The sequence below is a fragment of the Chionomys nivalis genome, chromosome 16 (assembly GCF_950005125.1).
Source record: "Chionomys nivalis chromosome 16, mChiNiv1.1, whole genome shotgun sequence".
Taxonomy (NCBI): Eukaryota; Metazoa; Chordata; class Mammalia; order Rodentia; family Cricetidae; genus Chionomys; species Chionomys nivalis.
This window is the reverse complement of record NC_080101.1, coordinates 23583537-23611491: the sequence shown is the minus strand read 5'-3', so window position 1 is coordinate 23611491 and position 27955 is coordinate 23583537. Positions and strand designations below refer to the sequence as shown.

Below are 27955 nucleotides of genomic sequence, written 5' to 3'. Positions count from 1 at the left end.
TTCTGAACTTTTCATATTTTTTTAATACACTGAAACTTTTTTGTATTTTCTAAATGATCATTAATTATGATGATGGTTAAAAAAAATTACCATGTTCACTAGACATTAGAACAGAAGTGGGGGAGGGGAGGCAACATTATTGTTAGCAGAAGAGGTCCTACCTCTTAGCTGCGGCCCCAAGGCAGCCACTTCAAGACTCAGAGCACATTCTGGAACATTCCAACATGCCTTTTCCATGCAAATGATCCTGTCTTCTGAGGGGCCTCTGCAGGGAGTGGGGGTGGGTCATGAACAGGATCCAGACCACACACGCCAGATATGAGGTTCCAACAACTGATTTTGCCCATTTGTCCTATATTTAAAATTATTTGAAAAAGAAAGGATGAAAAGTTCGCTGCTAAACAATAGCACTGAAATATTTCCATGTTCACTGTGATGGAAGCATACCCTTTTACCTAGAGGCAAGACAGGGCTTGTGAAAGGTTAAATAACAATAAAGCAACAAGATGCCTTGGAACGGGACAGTGGACACCAGGAGTAGACCAGTCCCTGTCACCAGTTCTCTGTGTCTACTGGAGTTGAAGAGCCTGGCCTCTGGCTGGTGTGCCCCATGTGACTCTGCAGCCCAGCAGGGGCAGCACGAGCTTTAGTTCAGGGACACCAGGTCCAGTGTGAGGAGGTCAATGGAAGGGAGTCACCTCCAGGGCATGGGTGATGAAGTGTGAGGTCCTGCCAATATTAATGGCAAGCTAGGATGCTGGATTCCATCTTGTGGGACAAATGTTGGGCAGACAGGTACAGGATGCTCCAGGGGAGCTGTGGGTGAGTCAGCCCAGGAGGACCAGAAGAGAGCAGATCCAATAGCATCTGCCCGCCTATAGGAACCCGATGGTCAAAGGAGTGATGCTGTCTAGGGATGCAGGGACAGGCTCATTTTCTCTATCAAAGAATTAAAAGGCAGGAAAGAGGTTCTGGAAGTCTTGGGGAGTCTCAACAGCAGAGCCATCATACACCATGAAAATTGGGATCTCCTTATGGGGTTCTTAGTTTCAATAATAAAAGAAATAACGTACTCAAGTGGGAAGCACAAGGACGTTTCATTAGCATTTAGGAATACCCAGAGTAGACAAACTGTAAATCTCACAAGTTTCCTGGAGGAGGAAAAAGGAGAAGATAAACACGGCCATTGGCCATCTGGTGGTCCACAGCCATATAGCGGGAGTGGGGTGCTTTAGAAACAGCAAGAAAGACAGATCTTTGATTAGGGACTTGAAAAAGCATCCTTAGGTTCTGGTCAGCACCCAAAAGAAAAAGACAGGGGAGAAGAAAAAGAAATAGATCCTCCTGACGAAAGAGGGGCTGACGCCACGGAATCTCAGCCCCCCCATAGAAACTGCACCAAAGGTCTGGGAAGGAAAAACATCTTGTCTTAAGGTGAACAGCCTTCCTGGGAGTCCTTCCCTGGCCAGGTCCCTGACATGCCCCACTGTGTTAACCCCAAAAGTATGCTTCATTCTCCACAGCCCTGTGGGCTCTCCAGGCCTCTAACACTCGGTGCTGCCGTCTGTCCCCGGTTTCCAGCCTTCTTACAGTTAGGAATAGATCGAGTTAATCATGACTTCTACCTGCTTGAAAAGTGGTTGTTCTGAGGGAGTGAGAGAGACACAGAGACAGACAGACAGAGACAGGAAGAGAAAGAGAAAAACAGCAATGTTTTTCTTTCTCTGTAAAACCTTTTAACCATCAACACAGTGTCCTTCAACAATTCTTTGCAGGGCCCCAGAGGACCAAAAGGTGACACTGGTGTGCCTGGATTCCCAGGTCTGAAAGGAGAGCAGGTAAGACCCTGATGCCTGGGTGGGGATGTGCTTGGAATTGGCTGACCATCTCCCTTCATTTGGTCAGCTGTTTCCTTCTGGAGAGTCAGACCCGACAGTGACATTTAGAAGACTCACAACCACCAACACTCTCCAGATCTAGGATGCTTTCTTTCATTAAGATTTTTACTTTATTTTTGTGTGCGTGAGTATTCAGCCTGCATGCATGACTGTGCAACACATGTATTCAGTGCTTGCAGATGCCAGAGAAGACATCAAATCCCCTGGAATTGAAGACAATGAAGGTTATTTGGGGCTATGTGCATGTTGGGACTCAAACCCCAGTCCTCAAGAAGAGCAGCCAGTGCTCTTAACCTCTGAGCCATCTCTCCAGCCCCTAGAATTCTTTTTCTTTTATCATCCCAAAGAAATACTGTGCCTTTCCACAGTTGCTCTCAATCTGATGACTTCCCTGATGTCAGATTGTTGATTCCACCCTTCCCCCATCTGAAAAGAAAGTACGGCTCAACATTGTTCTCGCATGTTGACCCGTCTTGTCTCCTGGTTATCGTATGTGCTTCCTGGCTACACACTTTTCTGAAGCTCTGGGATTAGTACAGAGTCTGGCCCACAAATGACACCCAAACACTTGCTGGATGGAAGAATAACGATCAGTGAATGAAATTAGTTCCAGTATTTGGTGATTGCAAGTTAGACATTGTGCAGTTGAAGTACATGTCATGCAGGGCACTCCTGGAGAACCCCGGCACTCAGAGCCACCCTTTGTACGCTCACATGACCTCTTGCAGTCAACTTCCTAGAAGGTTTCATAGCTGAAGAGGACAGAAATGTCCATGAATAGATGGCAATGACTCTGGATTATACTGACTTAGTCCCACAACTATTTCTGTGCTATCTATCTCTCATTTTTTGATCCCCTAAGGGACCCAGCAGTTTTTTATACCAAGTATTATAGAAAGACAATGACCGGACGGGAGGCAGAGTATCCTGCTATTTCAGGGGCTGCAGAGAGGGGGCTACACCTCCCTGGAAGTCAAGAAGAAGCATCCTCTCTGAGAGGAGTAGGAATTGAAGTTTTCTCCTTTGTCCCAATTGTGCCACATTACCCCCAGGACAAGGAAAGAGGCCCCAGAGACTATTGGCCTTCAACACTAGGGAGTAGAGAGTTCAGTGTGTTGGGTAACGTTTGGAAGCACACGATAGTGGTGGTGTCTGGGTGCTTTCGCTGCCGTGGGCTTGCAGAGGAGGGATGGACTTAAGTTGGCTCTGGCAGGTCTTGCTTTCAATGCTCCTTTTCATATGTGGCAAAGGAGGTGGACCTAGACTCTAGATTCCATGGGCTACTCCTGCCTCTAATCCTCTGCTACTTTGAATGTCTGGAGCAGACACCAGGTAGCTCTGCTCTGGCCCTTCCAGCAACTACACTTCCTGCCACTCTGCATCTAATGCTTCTGTGCTTGCCTCTCGCTGCTGCTCAGGACTGCCTTTCCTCGCCGGCCAAGTGGTAAGACCCACATATTAGCTGCAGACTTTGGGGGGTGGAGAGAGGGGCTTCACTGCTCACTCTGGTACCCTGGCCACTTCTAGCTGTGGAAAGGAGGTTGCTGTATGGTCAACCTAGTTCCCCAGGGCTACTGTGGAGGCCCAGAAGTATGCCACTTTCTCCACCTGGCCTTGTTTCTCTTCATGTATATCTTTCTGGAAGTCTTGGGATAGTAGAGGACCTACTGAGGACAGGGATTTAGGAGCAGGATCCTGTGTCCTTAACCCCCAGTCTCCCATCATCTCTTTCCCAGCATCTAGAATAGCTAGACTTAACCAATAAGGCGTTTGCATGGGGGCTTGGAGAATGTACAATGGAGAGTTGTACATGAAGACAGGAGGCTCCTGTGTTGAGAGAGGCACCATGCTTATAGCTTTGTCTCTCTGGATTTCAGCTGTTTAACCAACAATAAGGATCCTTGATAGAGACAGATCTCAAGTCATTAGAAAAGCAAACTATCAAATCTGTCATGAGCCAGGGGTTCCTGGAAGGGCATTCTATGGCAAGAAGTAGACGGCCATCCTCGGGCAGGAACGGGTCTGAGAAAGATGCTACGTATCTGTTCTCAGAGCCCTTGAGGGTGCACTTGGACTGTGAACTCAACCAGACATGGAAGAGCTCAGAGAACATTCCATCATGCAAGCGGCTGTTCTATCCTCTAGCAAGAAGGCCATGCTGAAGAGGTGGGGCTAGAGGGGTGGTCTGAAGACGAGATGTCATACCGACAGAGTGCAGACGTCTTAAGGACCCCTTGAACATGGTGGCAGGAGGAGGCTGGAATTTAAAAGATTCTCTGCATTGCAGGGTGAGAAGGGAGAGCCGGGCGCTATCCTGACAGGGGACATTCCTCTGGAAATGGTGAAGGGGAGAAAGGTAATTCTGTCACCGCCCCTGCCTTGGCTTGCCAGCTTTGGTTGTGTCATAAACAGAGTCTCCTGAGTGACAAGTGCCTATCTCCTGTTTTAGGGTGAACCTGGAATGCATGGAGCCCCAGGACCCATGGTAAGCTGGGTGTCTCTCCGCTGGGTTGGGACAATGGCTTCAAGCTTTTCTCAAGCTTTGGTTCTGATTGAATTGTTCTACTTGTGAAAACATAGAGTAATACAGTGACAGGTGGCAAAACATGTGTCTATGTTTATGGGAGGCGAGCTCCAGTGACACAGAAATCTCAGTGGTTTCCAGGCCTACAAGAGACTCTCAAAAACAAACAAAACAGGGCTGGAGAGATGGCTCCGTAGTTAAGAGCATCTGCTGCCCTTGTGAAGGATGCAGGTTCAGTTCCAATGCCCACAGGTGGGTCAACCATCCATAACTTCAGTTCACCTGTACCTCCTTCTAGTTTCTGTGGCCACCAGCCATGCATGTGGTACACATACATACGTGTAGGCAAAAAAATCCTACATATAATAATAGAAATTTGAACAACAACAAACAGACAAATCCCCAGTGATTGAAGACGGGAGTGTCCTACAATCCGCTATAGACAGTTCTTGCTAGACCTCTCTCCTCCAAGCAATGACTCCTGTATCTTCCGGATTCAGAGCCATAGAGCTGTCTAATTGGCAGGAGACTATAAAGGGTAGTGCCCATCATGTCTAGTATGTTCTACTGGTCAGATTCTTGGGATCTTCAGATGTATAGCAGAGCCTCGTGTACAGGAAACGGAAGAGAACTGTACAAGGGGCCAGAGACCTCACAAGGACCTTCACGTGTTGCTGGGTCTGCTGCTCTATTGCTATGAGGCTGGGACATGTCTTCCTCTCCCTTTTTCCAGGCTTCAGTCCTGCTCATCTGAATGCCGAGTGCCTTGGGCTCAGGTTAGATAGTGTTAGAGCTCTCTGGCTCTACTGTTCTAGAAACAGGGAGCACACTTGGACTCTCGAACACTTGCTGAGTTATTTCTCCCGAGAACGAACGGTAAACTTCCCAGTCATGCATTCCCCCTGGAATGCAGAAAGTTCTAGTGCCGATCACCACAGTGGGTCAGGCACTGGATAAGCTTCCTGTAGGACATCTCATTTCAGACTCGGGTATGATCACAGAACCCCAACTCCCACCCCAGCCTATAGACAGTGAAACCAGGGCTCAAAGAGGACACAGTGTGTAAGACAGAGGCGGGTGGGAGGCTTGAGGCCAACCTGGCATGCCCTGTTTCCAGAGTTTCTCCCCTACTTCTCCACGCTCCCCCAACTTCCAAAAGACAAGCTGCCCTTTATTATTTGTTTATTTATTGGAGCCCCATGGACTGTCCAATCGCGCAGTGGGTCTGTTCGACTGATGCTGGATCCCATCCTTCAGAAAACCTTCCGAGGCTTTAGGTGCCTGAAGTCAGGCAGAAAGGGCTGAATATAGAGGACAAGGGCTGAGAGTGAAGGCAGATGGGGGAGTCTTGTTTCCAACTGGCTAACCACTCAGTAACCTCCAGTTCTATGGGAAATGCAAACAGTAGTGGGGCCAGCAGGCGGCTGCAGATGGCTATGGCGGGTATCCCACCGGAGGCCAGCTTGTGCACAGCTTGCCAAACAAGGCAGTAAGGGCACCTTTTAATTTGCATAATGTCTCCATCTGGGCTCACTGTGGCCCTAGAGACCAATGGAGCTTACAACTCTTTTTACGAACAGGATAAGGCTCGTTGCTCAAAGTGTGGTCCGTGGATCAGCATCCCTGACATCACCTGGGAGGCTGGTCATAATGCATAATGCAGGCCCCAGACCAGATACCAGTTCAGACACCATTAATCTGCACTTTAATGAGACCCAGGACACTCTGTGTACCTGTGCACTTGGAAAGTGTTCCAAAGAACCACCCACTAAGTGGCCCAGTCCCTGGAAACTCCCTTGAGTTTTGCTTTTCCCTTCCATAAGAATAACATAGACGAGATTTTTTCATGCAGACCCTGTCTTAATGTAATATTTCCTTGTTGTCTTTTAGGACATGCTACCTATGTTAATGGTGGTGGGCAGAGGGGCTGGAGGCTCCCAGACATATTCATAGCTGCCATTCTTTAGGATCCAGTAGGCAAGATGATTCCCGCTGGGAGCTTAGATCAGGGCAGTGACTGGAGAAGTGTATGGACCGAGAAAGAGTGTTTGTGGGTCAGGGACTCTGCAGGAGGATGGCGGCACCATGCTGAGGCTGGGCCTCAAGATGAGTAAGAACAGAACAGGAACCACATCCTGAAGCCGGTTCTTGGGCAAACTGGCATAGAGAGAGGTAGGGCTGCAGAACAGAAGGACATGGGGACCCTGGAATGTATGACCAGTGGCAAAGCTCCGTCTTCTGAGCCAGCCTAGCATGTGGTCACCCGGGACCTGAGGCACTGAGCTGCTGGTTTCTCGCTATGTTGTTCACCCTCACTGAGGGATTGCGTCCTGGGTGTGTAGCCTTCAGAAAAACAGGGAGAGCGTAAGGACTGAGCAAACTCTTCTGAGAGGCAGGAGACCAGGAAATGGGTGGGTGGTTGCTTCAGAATTGTTGCTCATGTTCCCCCCTCCCATCCCTGCTTCACTGCCTCAAAGAGCAAGCCCAGCCTTCCAGATCTCTGGAGCCTGAGTTTCTGTCATTTGCTACCCTGGTGTTTGTTTTGCCTCTAGGGACCCAAAGGACCACCAGGACATAAAGGAGAATTTGGCCTCCCGGGACGACCTGTAGGTATCAGCGTTCCCCACACTAAAGGATGGGGCGTGTGGTAACCAGATTGCCCCACAGCAAGAGCTCACTAAGGTATCTTGTATGCATCTCAGGGTCGCCCAGGATTGAACGGTCTCAAGGGTGCCAAAGGAGATCGAGGAATCATGATGCCGGTGAGAACTGTATCCGCTTCTCCCATCCCAGCTGCCCCTGTGCTGGAGGGCTGATCACACCCTCTTCGAGAGGGTCCAGTGCCATGAAGTCCAGGGAGTGGGGTTTGCAGAATGCGTGTTCAGGAGTGTTCGCCTTCTTCCTCCATTGTCACTTCTGAAGATCCTCACACTTAGCCCTGCCCCCATCTCGCTCTCAGGAGGGTCCCGTGCCACCTGGATAATGCCCATGCTGAAGAGTGTCAGTCTCCCCATGCAGACACCAGATGGAAGGGGGAGGCAGGAGGAAGGGATTGGAGCCTCTTAGGATCCTGATGCCCCTCTTCCCTTCTGCACATAGTTCCAGGAATGCTGACGTTAATGGGAACCAAACTCTGGGTTCCAATGTCAGCTTTCTGTAAACTTTGAGCGGGTTGTGTCCCCTCCCTGGGCCTCATTATTTGTGGCCATTAACCAGTATGACATAGTCGCTCTGCTGTCTCCATGGTTTACCGACATTTTGGGTCAGATGTGTAAGTGCTCTGTGGAGGGGACTGGGGACCAGAGGCAGTTGTGGGTTGTCTCCAAAGGCTCCTCCCTTCCCGGCTTCCAGCCCAGTGTGGGGCCTACCCTGCAGTTGCTTCTTACTCCCAGATCCCCAAACTCAGTAGCAGCTTTTATTTTATTTCTTCAGGGTCCACCTGGCCTACCTGGACCCCCAGGACCCCCCGGACCCCCTGGAGCTGTGGTTAACATCAAAGGTGTAAGTCAGGATGGGCCTGGGAACCATGCAACGGGCACCAGATTGGCCTCAGCTGGAGCAGGGTTTCCTGAGGGCCTCACCCCTCATATTCTCTTTCCTACAGGCTGTTTTCCCAATACCTGCCCGACCACACTGCAAAACTCCAGTAAGTAACATGTGCCCATGTCATTGGCAGCAGGCTAAGCATGAGTGCCAACTCAAAGAAACAGATTAGTCTTGCCTCGAGCACCTTCCATCCCTGGATGTATCTTCTATCCACATCAGGACCCTTAAAGGTCTAGATGTTTCTAGATGATAGACACCAGTAATGAAATATATGCACACCGCTTCTTTTGATACAGCCAGTACGGCTAGTGTTCTGTTAGTGAGACCACCTTGGCCTCATGGGCAAGAGGAGCGTAAAATTGCAAAATAGATCTCTTATAACAGGAAGAAGCGACGCCAGCTCATGGTGTCTGTGCTGGGAACTTGGGGATGGAATCTGTAGCTACTCTGTCCCATCCTTCCCGAGGATTGTGTTACTGCTTACCAAACCTCCCCAAGAGGCAAAGGATATCTCTCCCCTTCATCACGGGAAGGCAACTGCCCACGGAAGCTCTCGGGCTAGCCCAAGGTCATGGGGCATGGGGCAGCTGGGACCACAGCTAAGATCTCCTGGTCACCAGGAAGCAGGTGCAGGCACTGTGATCCCTTGCCCAGCCTCCTCCTGCCCCTCCCCACACAGGCCGTTGGCAGCACTGTCTTTAGGATTTTGCCAGTCTCATAGAGAGACATTTATTTCTGTGAGGAAACACGGGGACAGGCATGAGTCACGGATCTGTGAGTAATCAGTCGCTCATTCATTCAGTAAATATTTACTGAGCTCTCACCAGTGCCAAGGACTCTGCTAGGCCCTGGGGACACAGGGATGACCTAGACAGGCTTGCTCTCTGCTTTCTGGAGTTTGCAAATGATCATTTCAAAATATACTTTGAAGGGGGCTTGAATTGATTCCTGTGGGAGTGGCAATGGGGCTGCTCTCTGAGGCTTCCAACTGACACAGACTGGCTGGCTGTGTGTTGTCCTAGGCATATGTCCAAGTCTGACCTTTGCGGCATCCAAGTGGGCAGCCCACAGTCTAAGCATTCTAGCATGGAAGGCAGAGCATGGGATCCACCTGGGTGCAGTGCTGAGCTCCACGCAGGTGCAATAGCACCGCCAAGGGCATGTTTCTACAGATAACTGCATAGCGGTCTCTGGTTCAAGGGCAGGTTCTGGAGATAGTCCCAGAAATCTGTGCACTCACCTCCACATGTAGGAGCTGTAGGCTGCCTAGATTCCCCTGGCTATGGGTGTTGAAGGTCCCACCTTCCACCACAGAACCCAGCCGCGTTACCACCTCCCACAAAGCAATCCCAATGCGCCAAGTGTGGGACGGCCCACCACAAACTTTAGAGTGTTGTGGGAATGCTACTGCAGTCACGTGACCTATGCTTGGGACCCTGTGCCATATCCACATGTGGATGGGTGTGCTGTGGAGTTACTTAAAAAGAAGTCAATGCTAGGCTCGGAGTATTTGGAATGAGTTTTGTTTTGTCTTAATTTCCTGTGGCATACTGGGACACCTTGGGATTTGGAGGAGAGGATGTTTCCTACACAGCCACCCTCAAAGTGGACATCACCAAAGAGAAACATACCCAGCACCTCATAAGCACTTTCCAGCACAGTTTAAACCTCACAGTTTATACCCCCACCACCGTGCCTCTTAACCAGAATCTCTGCAATATGCATCCTTAATTTTTTTTTTCTGGGAGATTCCTTTCTCTGCCCAGCATCTTTTCATGACAACCACTAAGCAGCTGGCAATCCCAGATATTCATAAGTATAGAAAGATCCTGGATCCAGGTGGAGCACCATCACTCAACTGGGGAATGATGGTGGTGGAGTGTGGTAGTTCCCTTTAATAGTAGACCCAGCACAATCAAGAATCGCCCAAGAAGAGAGTCTTGATGAGGGATTGTATAGGTCAGGTTGGCCTGTCTGTGGGGGATTGTCTATATTACCTGCCCGCTATGGGTGGCACCATTCCCTAGACAAGAGATTCTAAACTGTGTAAGAGTGGAGAGAGTGAGCCGAGCACGCTCACGCATACGTGAATCCCTTGCTCTCTGCTCTTGACTATGGATTGAATGTCACTAGCTGCTTCCTCTCAATGCTACCTTGACTCCCGAGCAATATAATTTCAATAACCTGGAGTTGTCAATCAAAAAATCTTCTGTAAGCTGTTTTTGCTAGCGTGTCCTATCACAGGAACAGGAGCTGAAGCTAAGACAAGGCATACTGCAAACCAGTTTGCAGGGGCCTCTGCCTTCAGACTCACCTAAGAGCTCACACAAGCTAGGCGAGATCTGGGGAGTGGCTTGGTGAAGGACTTTCTTTCTGCACAAGCAGGAAAAACTGTTTGGTGCTCAGAACCCAAGTGGGGGGGGAAAGCCATGATGGTGCACATTCGTAATCCTAGTGCCACGGAGGTGGAAACGGGATGTCTGGGGCTCACTGACCAGACCCAGGCCAGTGACTCAAAGAACAAAGTGAACAGCGCCTGAGGAATCACGTGTAAGATTGACTACACACGAGAGAGAGAGAGAGAGAGAGAGAGAGAGAGAGAGAGAGAGAGAGAGAGAGAGAGAATATGAATATGAGGGGGGAAGGGAGAAAGGGCGAGGGGGCAGCAGGGATATGGGAACGAACTGAGAATTATATTATCCAGAACTGCTTGGATTCCAGACCCCTGTGACCTAATGAGGAGCCCATAATAGCCACTCCAATCAATGACAACCCTGTTATTTATCACGGCAACTCCTGCCAGGACCCGTGCCTTATGCCTGTCTTTGATTACACTCAGTAGCAGACGACTAGCCCAGCTTCAGAGCTGGCTCAGGGCTGGCTTGGACATTTGGCCTCAACCATGAGCCAATCTTAATTGATAAGGAAGGAGGCCAAAACGCTCAGCATTGGCCGACACTCTCGCGAACACTATCTGAAGGCCCTGGGTTTCCCTTTTGCTGAGAGTTTTGGCCAGAAGTCTCGATGCTGTGTTCTTGAGGCCGGCTATATCACGGGCTTCCCGACTGAAGGCCTGGGATGTCTGTGTTGAGGGTGCTGGGAGATCTGGAGCTCCAGAGCTAAGTCCAAGCTTGGACCTGTGTCATTTCATCCTCTGCAATATGTCCCCAGGACTGTAACCACCCAGACAAAAGCCAGGGCAGAGCTTCCCATGTCTGACCTGGTCTTTCTCTCTCCCTAGGTTGGTACTGCTCACCCTGGGGACACAGAGCTTGTCACTTTCCACGGTATGCGCTTTTCTTCACTGTGCTTCTCTGAGACATTCCTGATCTGTAGGCGCTTATGTGTGTCTAGTGCTGGCCACAGATGAGGTGGTCGGGAAGGGCTGACTGGCATGGGGGACAAGTGGCAGCTGAGCTGTAGTACACATGTCTTTCTGGTTTTCTCACATGCCCGTGCGTCCTGGCTAAACTTCCTAGGTTACAGGAAACTCTCCCTTTGTTCATTCCTTTGCCAATCGCTTCAAAAGACATCCACAGATGCCCGCTTGGTGCTGCCCCATGCGTCTCCTGCCTCCTCGGCCCTTAAGATCTTTCGGGTCCCAGGAACCATTAAAACTAACTATAGGACAGAAAGAATGGCTCCATTGGTCAAGAGTTCTCGCCTAGCGTGGGGGAGTCCTTAGGTTTGATCCCCAGTTCTGTGAGGAGAGGGTGCGGCAAGGCATGGTGATACATATCTATGATCCCAGTACTCAAGAGGCTGAGGCAGGAGGATCACCAGTTCAAGGTCAGCATCTGTCCTCATTGGTCCATTGGAACCTGTGTTCTCCTAGTTTACAGGAAGAGCTTCTGTGAAACCTTGCTCAGTGTGTATATGTGTGGGTGGAGGAGTGACGGGGGGGGAGGTAGTAAAGGTTAGCACGCTCAGCCTCTTAAGATCACACCACAGAGGGACAGGCCTCTAAGAGAGCAGTCAGAATCCTCTTCCACCTCCACTCCCTGCCACACAGTGCCTGGTTTTTGATGGAAGAATCAAAACACTCACAACTTAAATAAGGGAAAGCCATTCTTACTCTGTGGTCCCCTGCAGCTTAGCTGTGTCACCCTGGTCTGCCAGGGAGGGTCTCCCTAATGAGGTTTTCTGTATTTTTCCGTCACTTTGGTTGCCAAGTCCAGGCCATGTCCTGACCTGGTACTCAGACCTGCTCCAAGGTCCCTTTCTCCTTGATGTTAGGTGAATCTTGTTCTTATGGAATTTTGTTGTCGTTTGAGACAAGATCTCTCTACGCAGCTCATTAAGTAGACCAGACTAGCCTTGAACTCATAGAGATCCACCTGCCTCTGCCACTTGACAACCGGGATTAAAGGCATGAGCACCACTGTGCCTTGGGCTTGTTTTGAGATTATTATTTGGTGGTAGTGAGGGCCATACGTAGGCCTTGGGTAGGAAGGGGAGCTGGGTTTGCCTTCTCAGACCCTCAGCTGCTCCCTGTCCTGTGAGGCTACCCTGTGAGGGAGGGGCAAGAACAGAACTTTCTGGATGCACTGGCCCTGGCGAGAGGTAGTATCCCATAAGTGCTTCTGGGTGTTATATCACCTCTCAGGGCAGCACCTGTGGGTCTCTACTCATTATCTCCTCTGCCCTCACCTCTGGCTGTGGCTTGGGTGGGAACCCACAATGCTCTGCCTATGCCCTTAGTCTCACCTGTCCCCGTGCACCCGTGGGACCTGGGCCATGTGGTTGGACGCCCCAGCTGCTCCCTCGTCACACCTTTGGTGCTCCTGGCTGTTCTCCTACATCGAGGAAGCCTGGAGCCCACAACCTTAGGACAGCCACCTCTAGACTAAAGAACACTGGAAGATTTATCTGCTGCACTTTTTAGGGGTCACAAACTGGGGGGGTCTCACGTCCACCTTTAGGTCCCATCCAGGGAAAGGGAAGGGGTGATTTTCCTCCCCAGCTACATTTTCCTGAAAGCCTCCCTCACGTGCCTCTCCCCTATGAGGAGCAGAGAAAAGGTGGGTTGGGAAGGCAGCCCTTCAGACCCCTGGCTTCCTACCACTTAGGGTGGCATGTGACCCACAATGGGTGTTCATCCCCTCAGCCAGCTGTGCAAGTGAGTGATTCAGCCCCCTTAGCTGAACTGTGTCCTCGTCCCTGGGGGATTTATTTGCTCCTCAAGACCTCAGGCTGTACAGGCCCTAGGGGAGAGGAGACTGAAGGGCAGAGTGGAATGGGGCCCCAGCCTGTTCTCACAAACTGTCCTAAGCGAGTGGGAAGTCAGTCCCTGCTGAGTCACTATAGTCCCTGCTGGACTCTACTCTTTGTCTGTCTTCTCTGTGACATTACATTACTATGAACTGGGTCAAGATCTGGAAACCTGTCTGATGCCGGGATCACGGCCCTGCAGGCTCTTTCCTACCTGCTGGCTTCCCTGAGCCTTCTGGTCTGATGGGATTTGCTAAAGGGCTTAATTCTAAAACCCGATTTCCCACAACCTACTTTTCCTTGTTCTTAAACGTGTACTTGTGTTTGATGTCAGGTGTTAAAGGAGAGAAAGGGTCTTGGGGTCTTCCTGGTTCAAAAGGAGAAAAGGGGGACCAAGGAGCCCAAGGACCGCCAGGTATGCCTGCTCCTGCCCTAGGCTTTGCTAAGTCAAGGTGGCTACACAAGCTAGCCACCCTGCCCACAAGTGCTGTGGTTTCTAGTAAGAAACAGTCTCGGGCCTGACATGTCCAAAGTAGGACACTCAAGGGAGACTGGGGGGGGGGGGGGGTGTGGCTGAAGGTGGGGTACTGTTGAGCATGCTCAGAACCCCGACTTCCAGCCCCAGCACTACAGGCGGGGTGGGGGTCAGAGGGAGAGGGCGACTTTCTGTTGTTGTTCATAGGTAAAATATGGCACTGAGAGAATCAGGCACTTGCCCAGGATCCTACAGTCCCTGTGTAGTAGGGCCTGAATTAGGACTGGAGATGCCTCGAAGCCTACTGTCAGCTCTAGTAAATCAATGTAGTATCACTTTTATTAAGAGATAACCATGGCTACTAACTTGGAAACTCTGAAATCTCTGCTGCTACGATGATGAACTTATAAAGTGTTCCTTCTTCAGGCCCTCCAATTGATCCAGCTTACCTGAGACATTTTCTCCACAGCTTGAAGGTGAATATTCATTATTCAGTGTTTGGTCTATTATCCTAGTCTGTTTGCTGTTGCCGTAACTGAATACCACAGACTGCATAACATGGAAAGAATAAAGCACATGGTTCTGGAGGGATAGGGCTCCTTACTGGTTGGGATTCTGCAAAGTCCTGAGACGATGCAGGAATCACAGAGCAAGACAGAACAATAATGCTAAGGGTCATATATATGTATATATACACATACATACACACACACACACACACACACACACACACACACACACACATATATATATATATATATATATATATATATACCACTCTCTAGCTCACAAGTCACTCCACTAACCCAGACTTCACCTCTCAGTGCCAGCAATACACAAGTTTGGGTGTAATGTTTCTGACACGTGGACTTTGGGGGTCCCACTGATATTGCAACAGCCTGTGACTCGGTTTCTTGAGTTTCTGTTAAGGAAGGTTCATGCCTGTCTTACTGCAACCTCCCACGGTCTTTCTTCCAGGGGGAGAATGGAGATGCAGCCTTCAGAGGAGAGTCCAGCAACAACCTCTTTGTGTCTGGGCCTCCAGGCCTACCAGGACATCCAGGCCAGATTGTGAGTAGTAACTCCCTGGGGACCTGTGGCTTTCCCTGTGCCTCACCTCCAGTATGAGTAGGTGGGTTTAGAGTTGAAGTCGGTGTAGTGCATACTCAGGCCTAAGCAGGTTTTCCTCCTGTGTTGTTGGCTGGTTAACTCAGTCTCTAGAGCTGTCCAGGCTATGTGCGGTTAGTGAACCCACGGGCATTAGCTGTCCACACTGTGGCAACTTCCCTCTGAACAGAGCTATCAATAGTGAGGGGTTTCTTCGTAGGATGAACGGAAGGCACTGGCAATAGCTTTAGAAGGACTCTTTGGTTCTTGTGACATGTTCTTGCACTGTGATTTAAGGCCAGTCCTCTCCACTCTGAAGGCTCAGTTCCTTCATATGTGGAGTGAGAAAGCCAGACTAGATCTCAAGGAACCTCTGGCTGCCTGGACTGCCTGGTGTCTTTGGACTCCATATCTGGGCTGCTGCTTGCTGACATCACCTGCAATTACCGGATCTTGCAAACATCCTTATTAAAAGAGAGCGTTCTCCATGACTATGTGCTTGCCTCAACAGGGACAGAAAGGAGAGGCTGTTGTGGGGCCCCAGGGCCCCCCAGGAATTCCAGGCCTGCCGGGGCCACCTGGCTTTGGGAGACCTGGTGTCCCTGGACCACCGGGACCCCCTGGGCCACCAGGACCTCCTGCCATCCTGGGTGCAGGTTAGTGCTGAGTGGCGCTTCATTCCTGCTGCTTCTCTCTTTTTGCTCGCGGTGGCACACCTGGGTGGCCTGGCAGGTGTCTATATCCAACAGGGCTTTTTCCTGCCTTCTTTTCTTCCTTGAAATGAATATAATTCAGATATTATAACATACGTTCACTTCAAGTGTACAATTTAGCAATGTTGCGACTGTCACAATTGCTTAATTCCAGACATTTATTACACCAAGAAGAAGTCTCATGGGATGGAGTGAAAGTTTATAATAGAGTATGGGGGAGGCCTTAAGTTTTATCCTTAGAACTGTAGGAGAAAGGAAGGAAGGAGGGAGGGAGGGAAGGAAAGAAGGAAGAAGGGAGGGAGGGAGGAGGAAAGGAAGGAAGGAGGAAAGGAAGGAAGGAAGGAAGGAAGACTAATTTTTGCTGGAAGCAGTTACCTCCCCAGATCTCCTTTTTGTCTCTGGAGTTTCCTACCCTGGACATTATTTATAAACCAGATGTCCTGGGTAGTTCTATGTAAACCTGATACAACCTAGAGTTATCTGAAAGGAAGGAACCTCAATTGAGAAGATGCCTTCATAAGATCAGGCTGTAGGACATTTTCTTAATCAGTAATTGATGGAGGAGGGACCAGTTCACTGTAGGTGGGGCCATCACTGGGCTGGTGGTCCTGGGCCATCACTGGGCTGGTGGCCCTGGGTTCTATAAGAAAGCAGGCTGAGCAAGTCATGGGGAGCAAGCCAGTAACCCACAGAACCTGGGGCCTTGCAGAGGGTGGCCTGGGGCTGGCTTTAACATGGCCTTGGCTTTACTGACTGAAAGCAGAAACAAGGCTCAGAGCAGAGTGAGTGGAAGGGAAGTTTGCTCACTGGAAGGAGGGGCTAAGCAATGAGCTCATGGGATGAGTAGACCGGAAATTGGACCCCAAGAACAGCCAGAACCTAACTCAGACTCGTACCCTGTCATGATGCTCTGCCCTATCTTATCTGTGTACCAGCTTCCTCCTTACTCCCCACAGACCACATCCTCTGCACAGAGGAGAAGGTGGTTACCTACAGCTTAGTTCTTCCACCGTGAGCTGTAAACCATGAGCTCCTCCTCAGCTCGGGTCTGAAATATCTTGGAATAGGGCAGTTGCAGGAAAAGATTCTAACTGGCCTGTCTCGAGCTAGGTGCCAACTTTGAATGAATCATCTATAGTCAGGAGGGAGGACCACTTGAGAACCTAATAGCTCTTTCTGTGAGGAAATGACTATGGGTGTGAAGGGAAAGACCTCAGGAGAAGATTATGAGGACTTTGATCTGCAAAGGATGCTGGGTAGATTAAACCAATGTGCCAACAGGGCCTGGAGGGATGCAGAGGCGTTGCAGAAGATACAGGCAGTTGGCAGCGAGAGTGTGGGATGCAGAGAATTTGTTGTCCACAAAAGCATCATTTTAGGGGGATCCAGACACCTTGCTGCACTGAGCAGGGACTGTCTTTCATACAATGCATGACAAGTCGCAGTATATAAAACCCTTGCATAGTCACTACCCACATAGACTTCCCAGCGATGCTGAAGGGAGGTGAAGTGGATAGTATTATAACCCCAAGGAGGCCGACCCTGAGGCTCAGAGAGGACATATGACTTGCTCCAGGTCATTCATGCTCAAGGGACACATGGCTGGATCCACATCCATGTCCTCCACTAGCCACTTACCACCTATGTGTGGACGTTCAAGCCCTGTGTTGGAGCTAAGGCTCGCTTGCGGTGTCCTGAAGAGACAATGTAGTTGTTTTCTAGGACTTATAGAGACATCTTTGCATCTGCCAAGAGCTGTGCAGATGCTGACGGCATGCGACTTAGAGAGGCAGAAGAAAAACCAAGGGGAAATGCTAATACTTCTATGTTTGCCTGAGGCAAGGACCTTTCAACTGGACACTCATGCCCTTTCATTTTTCTGGGGGATCAATATGGCAGCCTTGAGCTGATTTTTAAGGGTCCTGTGACATGCCAAGAACTGAGAAACTCTGGGAAGATTGCAGCCTGAATGTTACTGGTTCTCACCAGCATGCTAATAGATTGTTAGAGTAGAAGGAATGTCTCCCAATGTCTGGCAAATAGCCTTCAAACCTGCTGCTTCCTAAAATGCACAGCTGGCGATGGACAACCTGGTCAGCCCTCCTGTCACTGTCAACCTGGACTTTTTCCTCTCCTCTCTGTGGTCCACTTTCCTCTACTTGGTGGTCACATGCTCTGTCTCTTGAGTAAACTGTATGAGTCAGGGTAGTTTCAGATACAAGTAACAGAAAGTTCGACTCAAACTGGCTTTTACAAATAACCACCCATGGGATTTCCTCACAATTCTGAAAAGTCTTGGGCACAGCTTCATCCAGGGCAATGATAAAGAATCTCAGCTCTTCCCCCAAGCCAATCAGCATGGCCTTAATCTCTTGCTGGGTCAGAGTGCCCCCTTTCCAGCTGCAAGATGGCTAACCCTCAGCATGGAAGGGACTGTGAGCACCCCTCTGGGGGCCAGCAGGGACCTCCTGTGACAGACACTATGCTTTATATAACTTCTCTCTTTTGTTTTGTCCCAGCTGTGGCCCTTCCAGGCCCACCTGGCCCTCCAGGACAGCCAGGACTCCCGGGATCCAGAAACTTGGTCAGTATCTTGTATAGTAGCCATTACACGTTGGACAGACTTACTTCAGACTCTGGCGACAGTGTTTGGAATCCCTTTTATTTTGGAATTAGAACTCTCTAACAGGGGCTGGAGACCTAGCTCAGTGGGTAGCCTGTTTTCCTAATGTAGGAGGCATAGTTCAATCTTTGGTATCACATAAAATCAGGCATGGTGGCAGATGCTTGCTATCTTAGCACTTACAAGATGGAGGCAGGAAGATCAGAAACTCAAGGTTTGCCCTCAGCAACACAAGTTAGAGGCCAGATACATGAAACTCTATCTCTAAACAAACAAACAAGTAAAATTCCATGACAAAAGAATGTGCCATTCCACCAATAATAGATGGCCATTTATTTCCTATTCAGATGACTTGTTCAATAAAGAGCTACAGAAAACAAAATGACTGATTATTGACGCTGTAGCCTGTGACTCTTGAAGTGACTAAAATCCAATCATTTCTTTTTTTAAAAACAACATGCACACACGTGTAAACAACACCATAGGTGCTCTGATGGTTACACTCACACTGGGTTGTTTCTTAGCTGGAGCATCGCATATGGGCATTGACAACCCCACAGTGCACTGCAGTGGGCATGGCTTGTCTGGATTGTTACAATGCACACAGAGAGAGAGAGAGACAGACAAGCACCTACCAGACTGGCAGCAGTCCAAGGAAACCTTTTTGGTGGTTACTGGGTTTCATTCTTTAAAAAAAAAAATTAAAAAAAAAAACTGACTTTCAAAAGACAGAATTGTCCAGAAGGTGACAAAATTTGACACTTTGCCTCTTCGGGGATTTCTATGTCAGTTTGATTAACGTTATTATCATTAAGGTAAGATAAAAAAATTTGGGGACTTTTTCTCAGTTACAATGAGACTCTCGACTGATAGTTCCTTGAGACTTGATGCTATTCAGAATAGTGTTTGCAGTCTCAGCTTCCTGAATCTGCTTCTGGGGCTGCTAACTATCTGCCATTCTTATTTTAGGCAACTTTTGAGACAGAGCTGCCGCAAGCGCCCACTTTTGAAACACATATTTAATATTGCAGCCATCCAGCTAGACTAAAGACTAAGTATAATTGCCCACTTGCTTGCATTTCTTATCCCAAATGAAAATGGATTTGAAAGTCACTAAGGAATGTGAGATGGCACCATTAGCCAGTGGAGATGCTACAGAGCTGTGTTAAAAATCAATGCGAGTGGCAGGGGAAAAAAAGGCAATGTGCTGATGATTCTGCTAAAACCAAAACCCAGCAAAGATAACTCTGGCGCAACATCCTTCTCTTCACAGGAAATTATCTTTTGGGTTTTATTCATTTTTTATAATTTAGACTTGTGGTTCAAAGAAATGCATGTTTTCATTTCATGAAAAAGAACTCCCTTAGCCAAGCATGATAGTACACTCCTGAAATCCCAGCACTTGGGAGGCTGAGGCAGAAGGATTATTGAGTTCAAGGCATGTCTTGGCTACAGTGAGAACGTCTTTAAAAACTAGAGGCTGAGGAGAAGATCAGCAGGTCAAGTGCCTGAACATAGGCACTGAGACCCCAGTTCATCCCTAGCATCCACTTTGAAAAACAGAATGCGGCTTGGTTGCACACATCTGTAACCCTGTGCTAGGAGAGTGGGAGCAGAGACAAGTGGATCACCGAAGCTTGCTGGATGGCAGTGTAGACAATCAGTTAGTGCTCGCTTCAGTAAGTGACCTTGCTCCAAAAGATAAGGTCGAGAACAAGTGATAATGGGAAAGACCACGTGACTACATCTGGCACCTCACTGAACACATACACACACACACACACACACACACACACACACACACAGAGGAAGAAAGAGAGAGAACAACCGTGGTCTGATGATCTAGTTCAGTGGTAGAGCACTTGCCTAGCTTGGACAGGTCCTGAGTTTGAGCCAGAATACTGAATAAATTTAGTTATTAACTAATAAGTTTATTTGTTAGTTATTGACTAATATTATAACACTGTCCAATGCAATAAACCTTTTTCTCGGATGAGGGGTTACTTATAAAAAAGCACATCACATTTTGCTACTGCTTCATGACAGTTTGGAATTTAAAATGCCCTGACAGGTCACAGCACTCAACGACATGGGTGACATGCTGCAGAAAGCACACTTGGTTATAGAGGGGACGTTCATCTACCTGAGGGACAGTGCAGAGTTTTTCATTCGTGTCCGAGATGGTTGGAAAAGGTTACAGGTAATTCTTCAATTTCCTTGCTAGCCCTCTCCCCTCCAAATACCCTCCAAGGTGAAGAACTCCCCATTAGTGCCGGTTTTCTGTCTTGGAAGCTGTTTCTTACAGCTTTTCATTAGCAACATCTTTCTTCTCTTGCAGTTGGGAGAACTGATCCCCATTCCTGATGACAGCCCCCCACCACCAGCACTTTCCAGCAATGTGAGTAACTCCGCTGTCTGCTTCCTGGGTGCCCCCAAGGACCTGGACCAAGTTCTCCAAGCCTAACTTGTTCTGTGTGACTTAGCATCTCACGGAAGCCCAATAATTACTAGACAGAATGTTGTCACCCCAGAGTGGAGGGAGACCTGGGTGCGGAGGCTGGAGACCCCTGTTCCCATTTTACCCATAAACCGTCTGGAAGAACCCTCCCTCTTTTGTTTACTTATTCTGAGATAAGATCTCACTAGTAGTCCTGGTTGGCCTGGAACTCATAGAGATCCACCTGCCTCCGCTCCCTGAATGCTGGGATTAAAGGTGTGCACCACACACCGACCAGGCCGACCTTTAACATTTACTCACAGCCGTAAAAGAGCAGAAGCAACTGGCATAGCTTGATGTTGAGTTCTATTGCAACCCTTGGAGGCCACTACTCTCACCCCATCAGATTATAAAACTGAACCTTTGACGAGGTAGACACGTTGGCTTTAAAGCTGAGGTCCTCTGCTTCTCCAGCTCAGGGATCGTTTTAAAGAGCATGAAAGTCCTCCCACTTGAGAGTTCAAAGCATCATTTTAAATTTATTTAAAGGGGACATTAGACTCGTACCTCATTGTACCCTGGAGAGTGCAGTGTGTATTCTGAATGTATTCATTCTTTACCCTTTCCCATTTCATGTTGCAGCCGTACCAGCCACAGCCTCCACTGAACCCCATTTTAAGTACCAATTACCAGAGGCCTGTTGTAAGTACAGTCATACATTTGCTTGGCAGAGAATGAGTATGTGCGTGTGCCCGGCAGTGCTGAGCCCTGTGTTTGGTATCTAGGTCCTTTTTTTTTCTTTTTAAGATTTATTTTATTTCACATATATGAGTGGTTTTTTTGCCTGCCTATATATGCGTGCTCCATGTGCGTGCCTGATGCCTGCAGAGGTCTGGAATCTGAATCATATCCCCTTTAACTGGGGTTAGAAATAGCTGCGAGCCACCATGTGAGTACTGGGAATTGAATCCTGATCCTTTGAAAGAGCAGCAAGTGCTCTCAACTGATGGCCACCTCTGCAGCCCTGGTAAATAGCTCTTACCACCTAGCCAGGAAGGCACACACACTATGGGCAGCTGGATCATGGTTATTTGAGCGAGGCAAAACCGAGATGCTGGGGTCACCAGAAAGACAAAAGGTAGTCAGTCTGCAAGAGGTGACCTCTAGCTTCAGACCTAAAGGACACTGACATTCAGACAGGGAAAAAATGAAAGGAGGAATTCCTGATAGAGGGGAAGATGGAGCATGGGAGGGTGGGGTGTGTGTGCTGCTCCTTCCTGACTGCGTTTCAAACTGGCCAGAGGAGTAGACTTCACAGCAGAGGAAAAAGTTTAGGCTACAGAAGCTCACAAGGGCCAGAGCTAGGGATTTTGACCCTTTCCTGTAATTGATGAGAGCTTCGGATAAGTTAAAAGTAGAGCAAGGGGCCGGGCGGTGGTGGCGCACGCCTTTAATCCCAGCACTTGGGAGGCAGAGGCAGGCGGATCTCTGTGAGTTCGAGACCAGCCTGGTCTACAAGAGCTAGTTCCAGGACAGGCTCCAAAACCACAGAGAAACCCTGTCTCGAAAAAAACCAAAAAAAAAAAAAAGTAGAGCAAGGGGAAGTGGTAGGGATGTTATCTTGAAATGACTTTAGTTTGAGTGTGCAAGTCGAGGAACAGTGATGGCAAGGCTGTGAGCTGTAGAAGAGGGCTGGTGGGAGTCACGGGAGTCAAGGGAAGAGGTCCCTTGGTGTGAGTGTTGCCAGGAGAATGAGTGAGATGGAGAAGGATGCCCAATCCCCACTGGGCTGATGCAGTGGGCACAGGCCCCTTCCCAGGCATCATCTGGCAGGGTGGAGATTGGAGATGCACCCCAGCCTTCACTAGTGTAAATAAAGACCATGTCCTGGTCACTTCAGGGACGTCATAGAGCTTGATCACAGGACGTATAGCCAGCCTGGGAACTCTTGTCCCTGCTCTCAGACGCTTTGCTATTTCCACAGACCCTGTTGTAGAAGAGTGTCCCCCGCTAGGCCTACCCATACAGGCCTGTCTGGATTGCCACAGTGCGCTCTCGTGCCCTAACTCTTACCTTATGGGTGCAGAGCCCAACCCACCTGAGTCAGTTCAGAGCCTTGGGAGAAGCAGCCTCAGGTTCTGTCTTAGATCGGTTACTCATTCCCACTCCAACAGGGAGACAGATTCAGAGGCCTAAGGCCTTCACAGTACAAGCCACACAGCACAGAAATGGGCTTTCTGGAATGCTCACACCTCCAGAGAAGACCTCAGGGTCAGCAGAGTAAGTCTGAGGTGGCCCCAGGACACCCAGGTGAGAGTGAGAAGGAAGGGGTAGAAGATGAATGTGCTAAACCCAGCTGGAGACGTCAGCAGAGCTATGGCCATCGTCATGGGGACGGCAGGAGTCCCAAAGAGAGTCCATACAGGGACAGATGCAGAGAGAGGCTAGTGGAAGAAACAGGAGAAGCAAATGAGAAGCCAAGGCTGAGACAAAGAAAGAAGGTGAAAGGGGGTACTCCAGAATCAAAGGCTGGGGGTGGGGGCAAAATGACTGAAAGGTGCCCTTCAGGTTTAGAAGAGAGCACAAAGCATTTTAGAGACCAAGATTCTAGGAGTAAATGCTCAAGGGAGAGAGAAGTGAATTTAGGTAAGCCGTCAATGAGCCCCAAAAGTCAGTAAAGTGGCTAATGGAACTTTAACGCAGTATATTGGGGTTTTCATTTTCAAATAGTATATCTGTACGTGAGGGGTGTGTGACTCTGTGTATGTGTGCGCGTGCACGCGTGCATGTGGTGCATTTGGAGGTCAGTGCAAGCTTCTTACTCTTGAGATGAGGCTAGGGAACGGGAGAGGGTGAACACTCAGACTGTGGACTGTGTTTCATATGGAATGCCAGCAGAAATGGCTGAAGGGGAGGTCAACAAATGGATTCCAGTGTATGAGAGAAAACAAAGTCTAGAATGGCTTTTGTTTGGGGCTGATGAGCAGGGTGTCGGGAACAGGAGCCTAGAGAGTAGCTATATGACCCTAGTTTCTAGAAGGTTCCATCACAGCTGTCTTGATAAGTGCTGTGAGTTCATTCCTGGGCATCTCCCATGATCAGCCCCTGGTCTGCTCAGGAAGAAGTAAGGGCAGCCAGCAATCGCTGGAGGAAGCTTGGGAGTCAGGGCAAAGTCAACTTAGAAGCTGTGGTGGGAACTAAGCTAGGAGCATACACCCAGAGTGCTCGAGCATGGGCTGCAGGCTCGAACAGATCGCCATAGGGCTTTGCTCGGTCCAGGGAGAATTTTTGCATTCTTTTTTAAATCCAAGAAAGATATTCCCACCCCAAGGGACTGTTCACAGAGCTGTAATGAGCTGGCTGGAGCCCCAAGGCTGTCTTGACTGGGGATGGACACAGTTCCACTGCCCTTACAGGTGGCCAAGAAGCCTATGGCACACCTTGCAGCCAGAAGGTGGCTCCTGCCCAAAACAGGAGGTGGTGGCAGCTCCATTAACTACACTGTCTTTCTCTTTGCAGCTGCACCTGGTTGCTCTGAACACACCGGTGGCCGGGGACATCCGAGCCGACTTCCAGTGCTTCCAGCAGGCCAGGGCTGCGGGACTGCTGTCCACCTTCCGTGCTTTCCTGTCGTCCCACCTGCAGGATCTCTCCACGGTTGTGAGGAAAGCCGAGAGATTCAGCCTCCCCATTGTGAACCTCAAGGTAAAGACGAACCTCCATCACTGCCCTTAGGCATGATGGTCCCCAAGAGACTCAAGCATTTGCCACTCCAGGGTATCAACCATAGCTCAAGGCCACACTTTTTCTCTTTTCAAGTCAGTTTCCTTTCTGAGCTGGGGACTTCAGGAGAGCTGACATCTGAACCCTCAAGAATAAGCAGAAGCCTAATTGTAGGCCACTGGCAAAAAAATTCTAATGTGGCATTTTTCTTCATAGGGCCAGGTGCTTTTCAACAATTGGGACTCGATCTTCTCGGGTGATGGAGGCCAGTTCAATACACACATTCCGATATACTCCTTTGACGGTCGAGACGTGATGACCGATCCGTCATGGTAAGTGGGGCCCTGTTGTGTGGCACGCTAGGTGCTTTTAGGATGTGTTCTAACAATGAGATACCTTTGCCAGCACGGCCCTGGAGTACTGCCAATCCGAAGCCACAGGGAGGCCTCTGAGTCATGGCAAAGCCATGGCCTTGGTGCCAGAAGACCCAGGTCTAGTAGCTCACTACAATACGTGGGCAAAGCACTTCATTCTAGGGATCTCAACGGCCTTGCCTGCCTGTCAAATGAGTAGATCATTGTGTGTACGCCATAGGACAGTTGTGCGGATGATTATGGGTAAAAATGCAGTATACCATAGACATGATGTGACTGGTGGCCCTGTGACTTTGTCCTATAAATGGGCCTCTCAGTCTTTGAAAACAATATGTGCTGTTCAGAATAGTCAGTGTCTATGCTCTAGCACATTTCGTGCTAGGTCCGGAAGGCACAATAATAAGCTTACCTGGCCCCTTTGCTTTAAGGGTCTTTGGCGTCGAGGGGCAATAGATAACAGACCAAATGGAAATGCAGACAGCTTTGTAGTTTTAAAAGAGAAAGACGACGAGAGGAACAGAGAAGAGCCATTGTTTCTGAGGGTGAGACGCAAAAGCAGAGTCCTGCGAAGTGGAGACTCCTAAGGTGAAGGAGTCACAAGTCTGGTTGGGAGGAAGCAACCTCAGCAGCAACGGTCGAGATTCATGAAAACTAAAATTTTTCATGCTATTGGGGGATGCTGCAAGCTGAGTCTGGCTGGAAGCAGAGTCTGCCTAGAAAGCTGGTAACAGCCACAAGGCCACAAAGAGGATTTGGCTTGGATCATGGACTGTGGATGAGGAGGAATGTGTCTTAGTTCACTATACCTACGCCAATTCACTTACTAAGATATACCACACACACAAAAAAAATAGCCATTTGAGAACTGAGGTGATGGCTCAGAGGGTAAAATGCTCACTGCACAGGCATGATAACCTGAGTTCAGATCCCCACTATACATCTAATTAACAGGGGGGTAGCACACACCTGTAAACCCCAGCCCTGAAATTGGTGGATCCTTGGGATTTGGTGGCCATCAAATCTAGCTAAATTAGCAAACTCCTGGTTTAGTGAGAGACCTTGCCTCAAAAATAAGGTGGAGAATGATTGAGGAAGATACCCAGTATTGATCTCTGACCATATGTATATGCCCACGCGCATGCGACCACACACCCCCACGCAAATACATATATGTGTGCATGCACGCACAAACCACACAACACAATAACTGTAAAATAAAATAAGAAATAAAAAACTTGATGTTATTAAAACTGCCACTTAAAAAGTAACACTCTAAAATTCCTTTCTAGGCCCCAGAAAGTCATCTGGCATGGATCCAACCCCCATGGAGTCCGTCTTGTGGATAAGTACTGTGAAGCCTGGCGAACCACAGATATGGCAGTGACGGGGTTTGCCTCCCCACTGAGCACAGGGAAGATTCTGGACCAGAAAGCCTATAGCTGTGCTAATCGGCTAATCGTCCTGTGTATCGAAAACAGTTTCATGACCGACGCTAGGAAGTAATAGCCTTCCCACGATTCTTAAAGAGTTTTCTAATTTTTCTTATGTGAAGAGTTGACACTGAAGTCTAAAATGCTGTAAATATTACAGGATTTATATATATATATATATATATATACTACACATTTGTCAAAAGAGAAACCAAAGAAAACATACCTCAGTATACTCAAAAGTAAAGACGCAAGGGACTCAGATCCAAGTCAGATCCAATCTACATATTGGTGCTAGATCCTGCAGGAAACCCCAGCAGTGTGAACACATCCCAACAAAGAGTAGGGCAATCAGCAAACAGGCCAGAGGGATTGCCCAGTGCGTTCTTCAGAGAATAGTTCCTTCCTTCCAACCATGACTATTGAGTGTAAGATGTCCTTCATGTTTGTTTACAAGGTCAGCTTTTAGACACACAGCCCCTTCCTAAGTTATGTGTGAACCAAGTGCTTAGTGATTCCACCCATACCCATCCACCCAGAGGAAGGGAACTGCTCCAAAGATTCCATTCATATTCTCTTCTATCAGGCTTTAATATGGCTCCCCCTTAAAACATCACTGCCACCATGTTGTTGAGTTTTGCATGTTTACCCAATCATAGTTGAGCGTGGCATCTGTTTCTGTAATTCTGGCTTGCTGGAAAAGTTGAGACTCTAAGAAAAGAAACAGCGCATAATCATTACCTGTCCTTTGCTGGTCCTCCTTCCCATCCCCCACCCCAAATTTCCACTTGGCAAGTGTTGAATTACGACTGCAGCTGAAACAGATTCATTGACGCAAGTTTTCAGAAAAATCTGTACCGTTGCGCTCTCGGCTTCGCTACCTTTTTTCGTGTAAGAACATAAAGACATCTTTTCCAGGTGCTTCCTTCCGTGTGACTTTTTCTCCCCTGGATCTTTTAGTCTTTGCCACTGAGGCAGAAGTGGCCTGGGTGGATGTGCTAATCTCATCACCAGCACCGGGGACAATCTATTCCAGACCTGAAGAGGGGCGGGGGTGAGGTGGGGCAGACGAACCTGCGTGGGAGACGAGATCTGCTATGATTGCACCGTTGTCTCCATTCATGACTGTGGTGGGCTCGTCTGTCTCTAGGAGGCCAGAATAGATGTACAATGTCAGCTTCATTGGGTAAATGCTACTCATCAGAGGTACCCCAGCTCTGCAAAGGGTTTTTTTTTTTAACCACCACTTTACAAATGAAGATAAAAGAAAGAGGGGGCTCAGGTCCTTCCTGAGTCCAGTAACATGGCTGGCATTGCTGGACTGGCTTCACACTCAGGCTCTCTCTCCCTCCCGTGCCCAAGCTCTTTCCAAGGTGCCGAGGATATGGCTGCCTGTTGGCCTCCTCTCCACCCCAAGTGCATCATTCTAGAAACATAATTAGTAGTCAAGAAGCATGCTGAGATATTTCCTCCCATTCAGCAGGGCTGGCTCAGAAAGCCACCAGAGCAAATGCATTCTCCCAAGTCCTTGAAGTAGGAAGGAGATTAAGAACAAAAATAAATTAATGAATGAAGCAAAAGCAAAACAGTCCAGGAACCTCCACGTCAGACTTCACAGCAGGAAGAGCAGCTGGAATCTAATGAATCATGGACTAAAAATGGTTCCAGGGGAAAACCCCAGGGGTGGATGGTTGAGGATGGAGCCACGGCTGAGTTACAGGTGGGGAGTGTTTGTCATGGGCAGCAGCGGGAAGAGAGAGAGGACACGGGAATCCTGAGTTGGGAAGTAGAGATGTCGCCCACTTCAGTCAGTCACAAGACCCAAGACCACAGAGAGGACAAGATGGAGATGAGAAGCCAGGAAGAGAGACGTCAGCTTCTCCTGACCCTAGGA

General features: G+C 48.8%; 1 protein-coding gene across 1 annotated transcript in view; it reads left to right on the top strand.

The window, feature by feature from the left end:
• The window catches only part of Col15a1 (collagen type XV alpha 1 chain), a 101616-nt gene extending 74635 nt beyond the window's left edge, over window positions 1–26981 (top strand). The window contains exons 22-40 of the mRNA XM_057790402.1: window positions 1776–1838; window positions 4186–4254; window positions 4348–4383; window positions 6975–7028; window positions 7125–7184; window positions 7855–7923; window positions 8027–8068; window positions 11210–11255; window positions 13514–13594; window positions 14081–14130; window positions 14633–14725; window positions 15273–15417; window positions 17994–18058; window positions 20169–20297; window positions 20436–20495; window positions 21177–21236; window positions 24054–24239; window positions 24474–24589; window positions 25921–26981. Of these exons, the coding sequence (XP_057646385.1) occupies window positions 1776–1838; window positions 4186–4254; window positions 4348–4383; window positions 6975–7028; window positions 7125–7184; window positions 7855–7923; window positions 8027–8068; window positions 11210–11255; window positions 13514–13594; window positions 14081–14130; window positions 14633–14725; window positions 15273–15417; window positions 17994–18058; window positions 20169–20297; window positions 20436–20495; window positions 21177–21236; window positions 24054–24239; window positions 24474–24589; window positions 25921–26134 (1638 nt within the window). The 3' untranslated portion in view covers window positions 26135–26981. The remainder of the gene's footprint in view (window positions 1–1775; window positions 1839–4185; window positions 4255–4347; window positions 4384–6974; window positions 7029–7124; window positions 7185–7854; window positions 7924–8026; window positions 8069–11209; window positions 11256–13513; window positions 13595–14080; window positions 14131–14632; window positions 14726–15272; window positions 15418–17993; window positions 18059–20168; window positions 20298–20435; window positions 20496–21176; window positions 21237–24053; window positions 24240–24473; window positions 24590–25920) is intronic.
• Window positions 26982–27955: the final 974 nt, after the last annotated feature.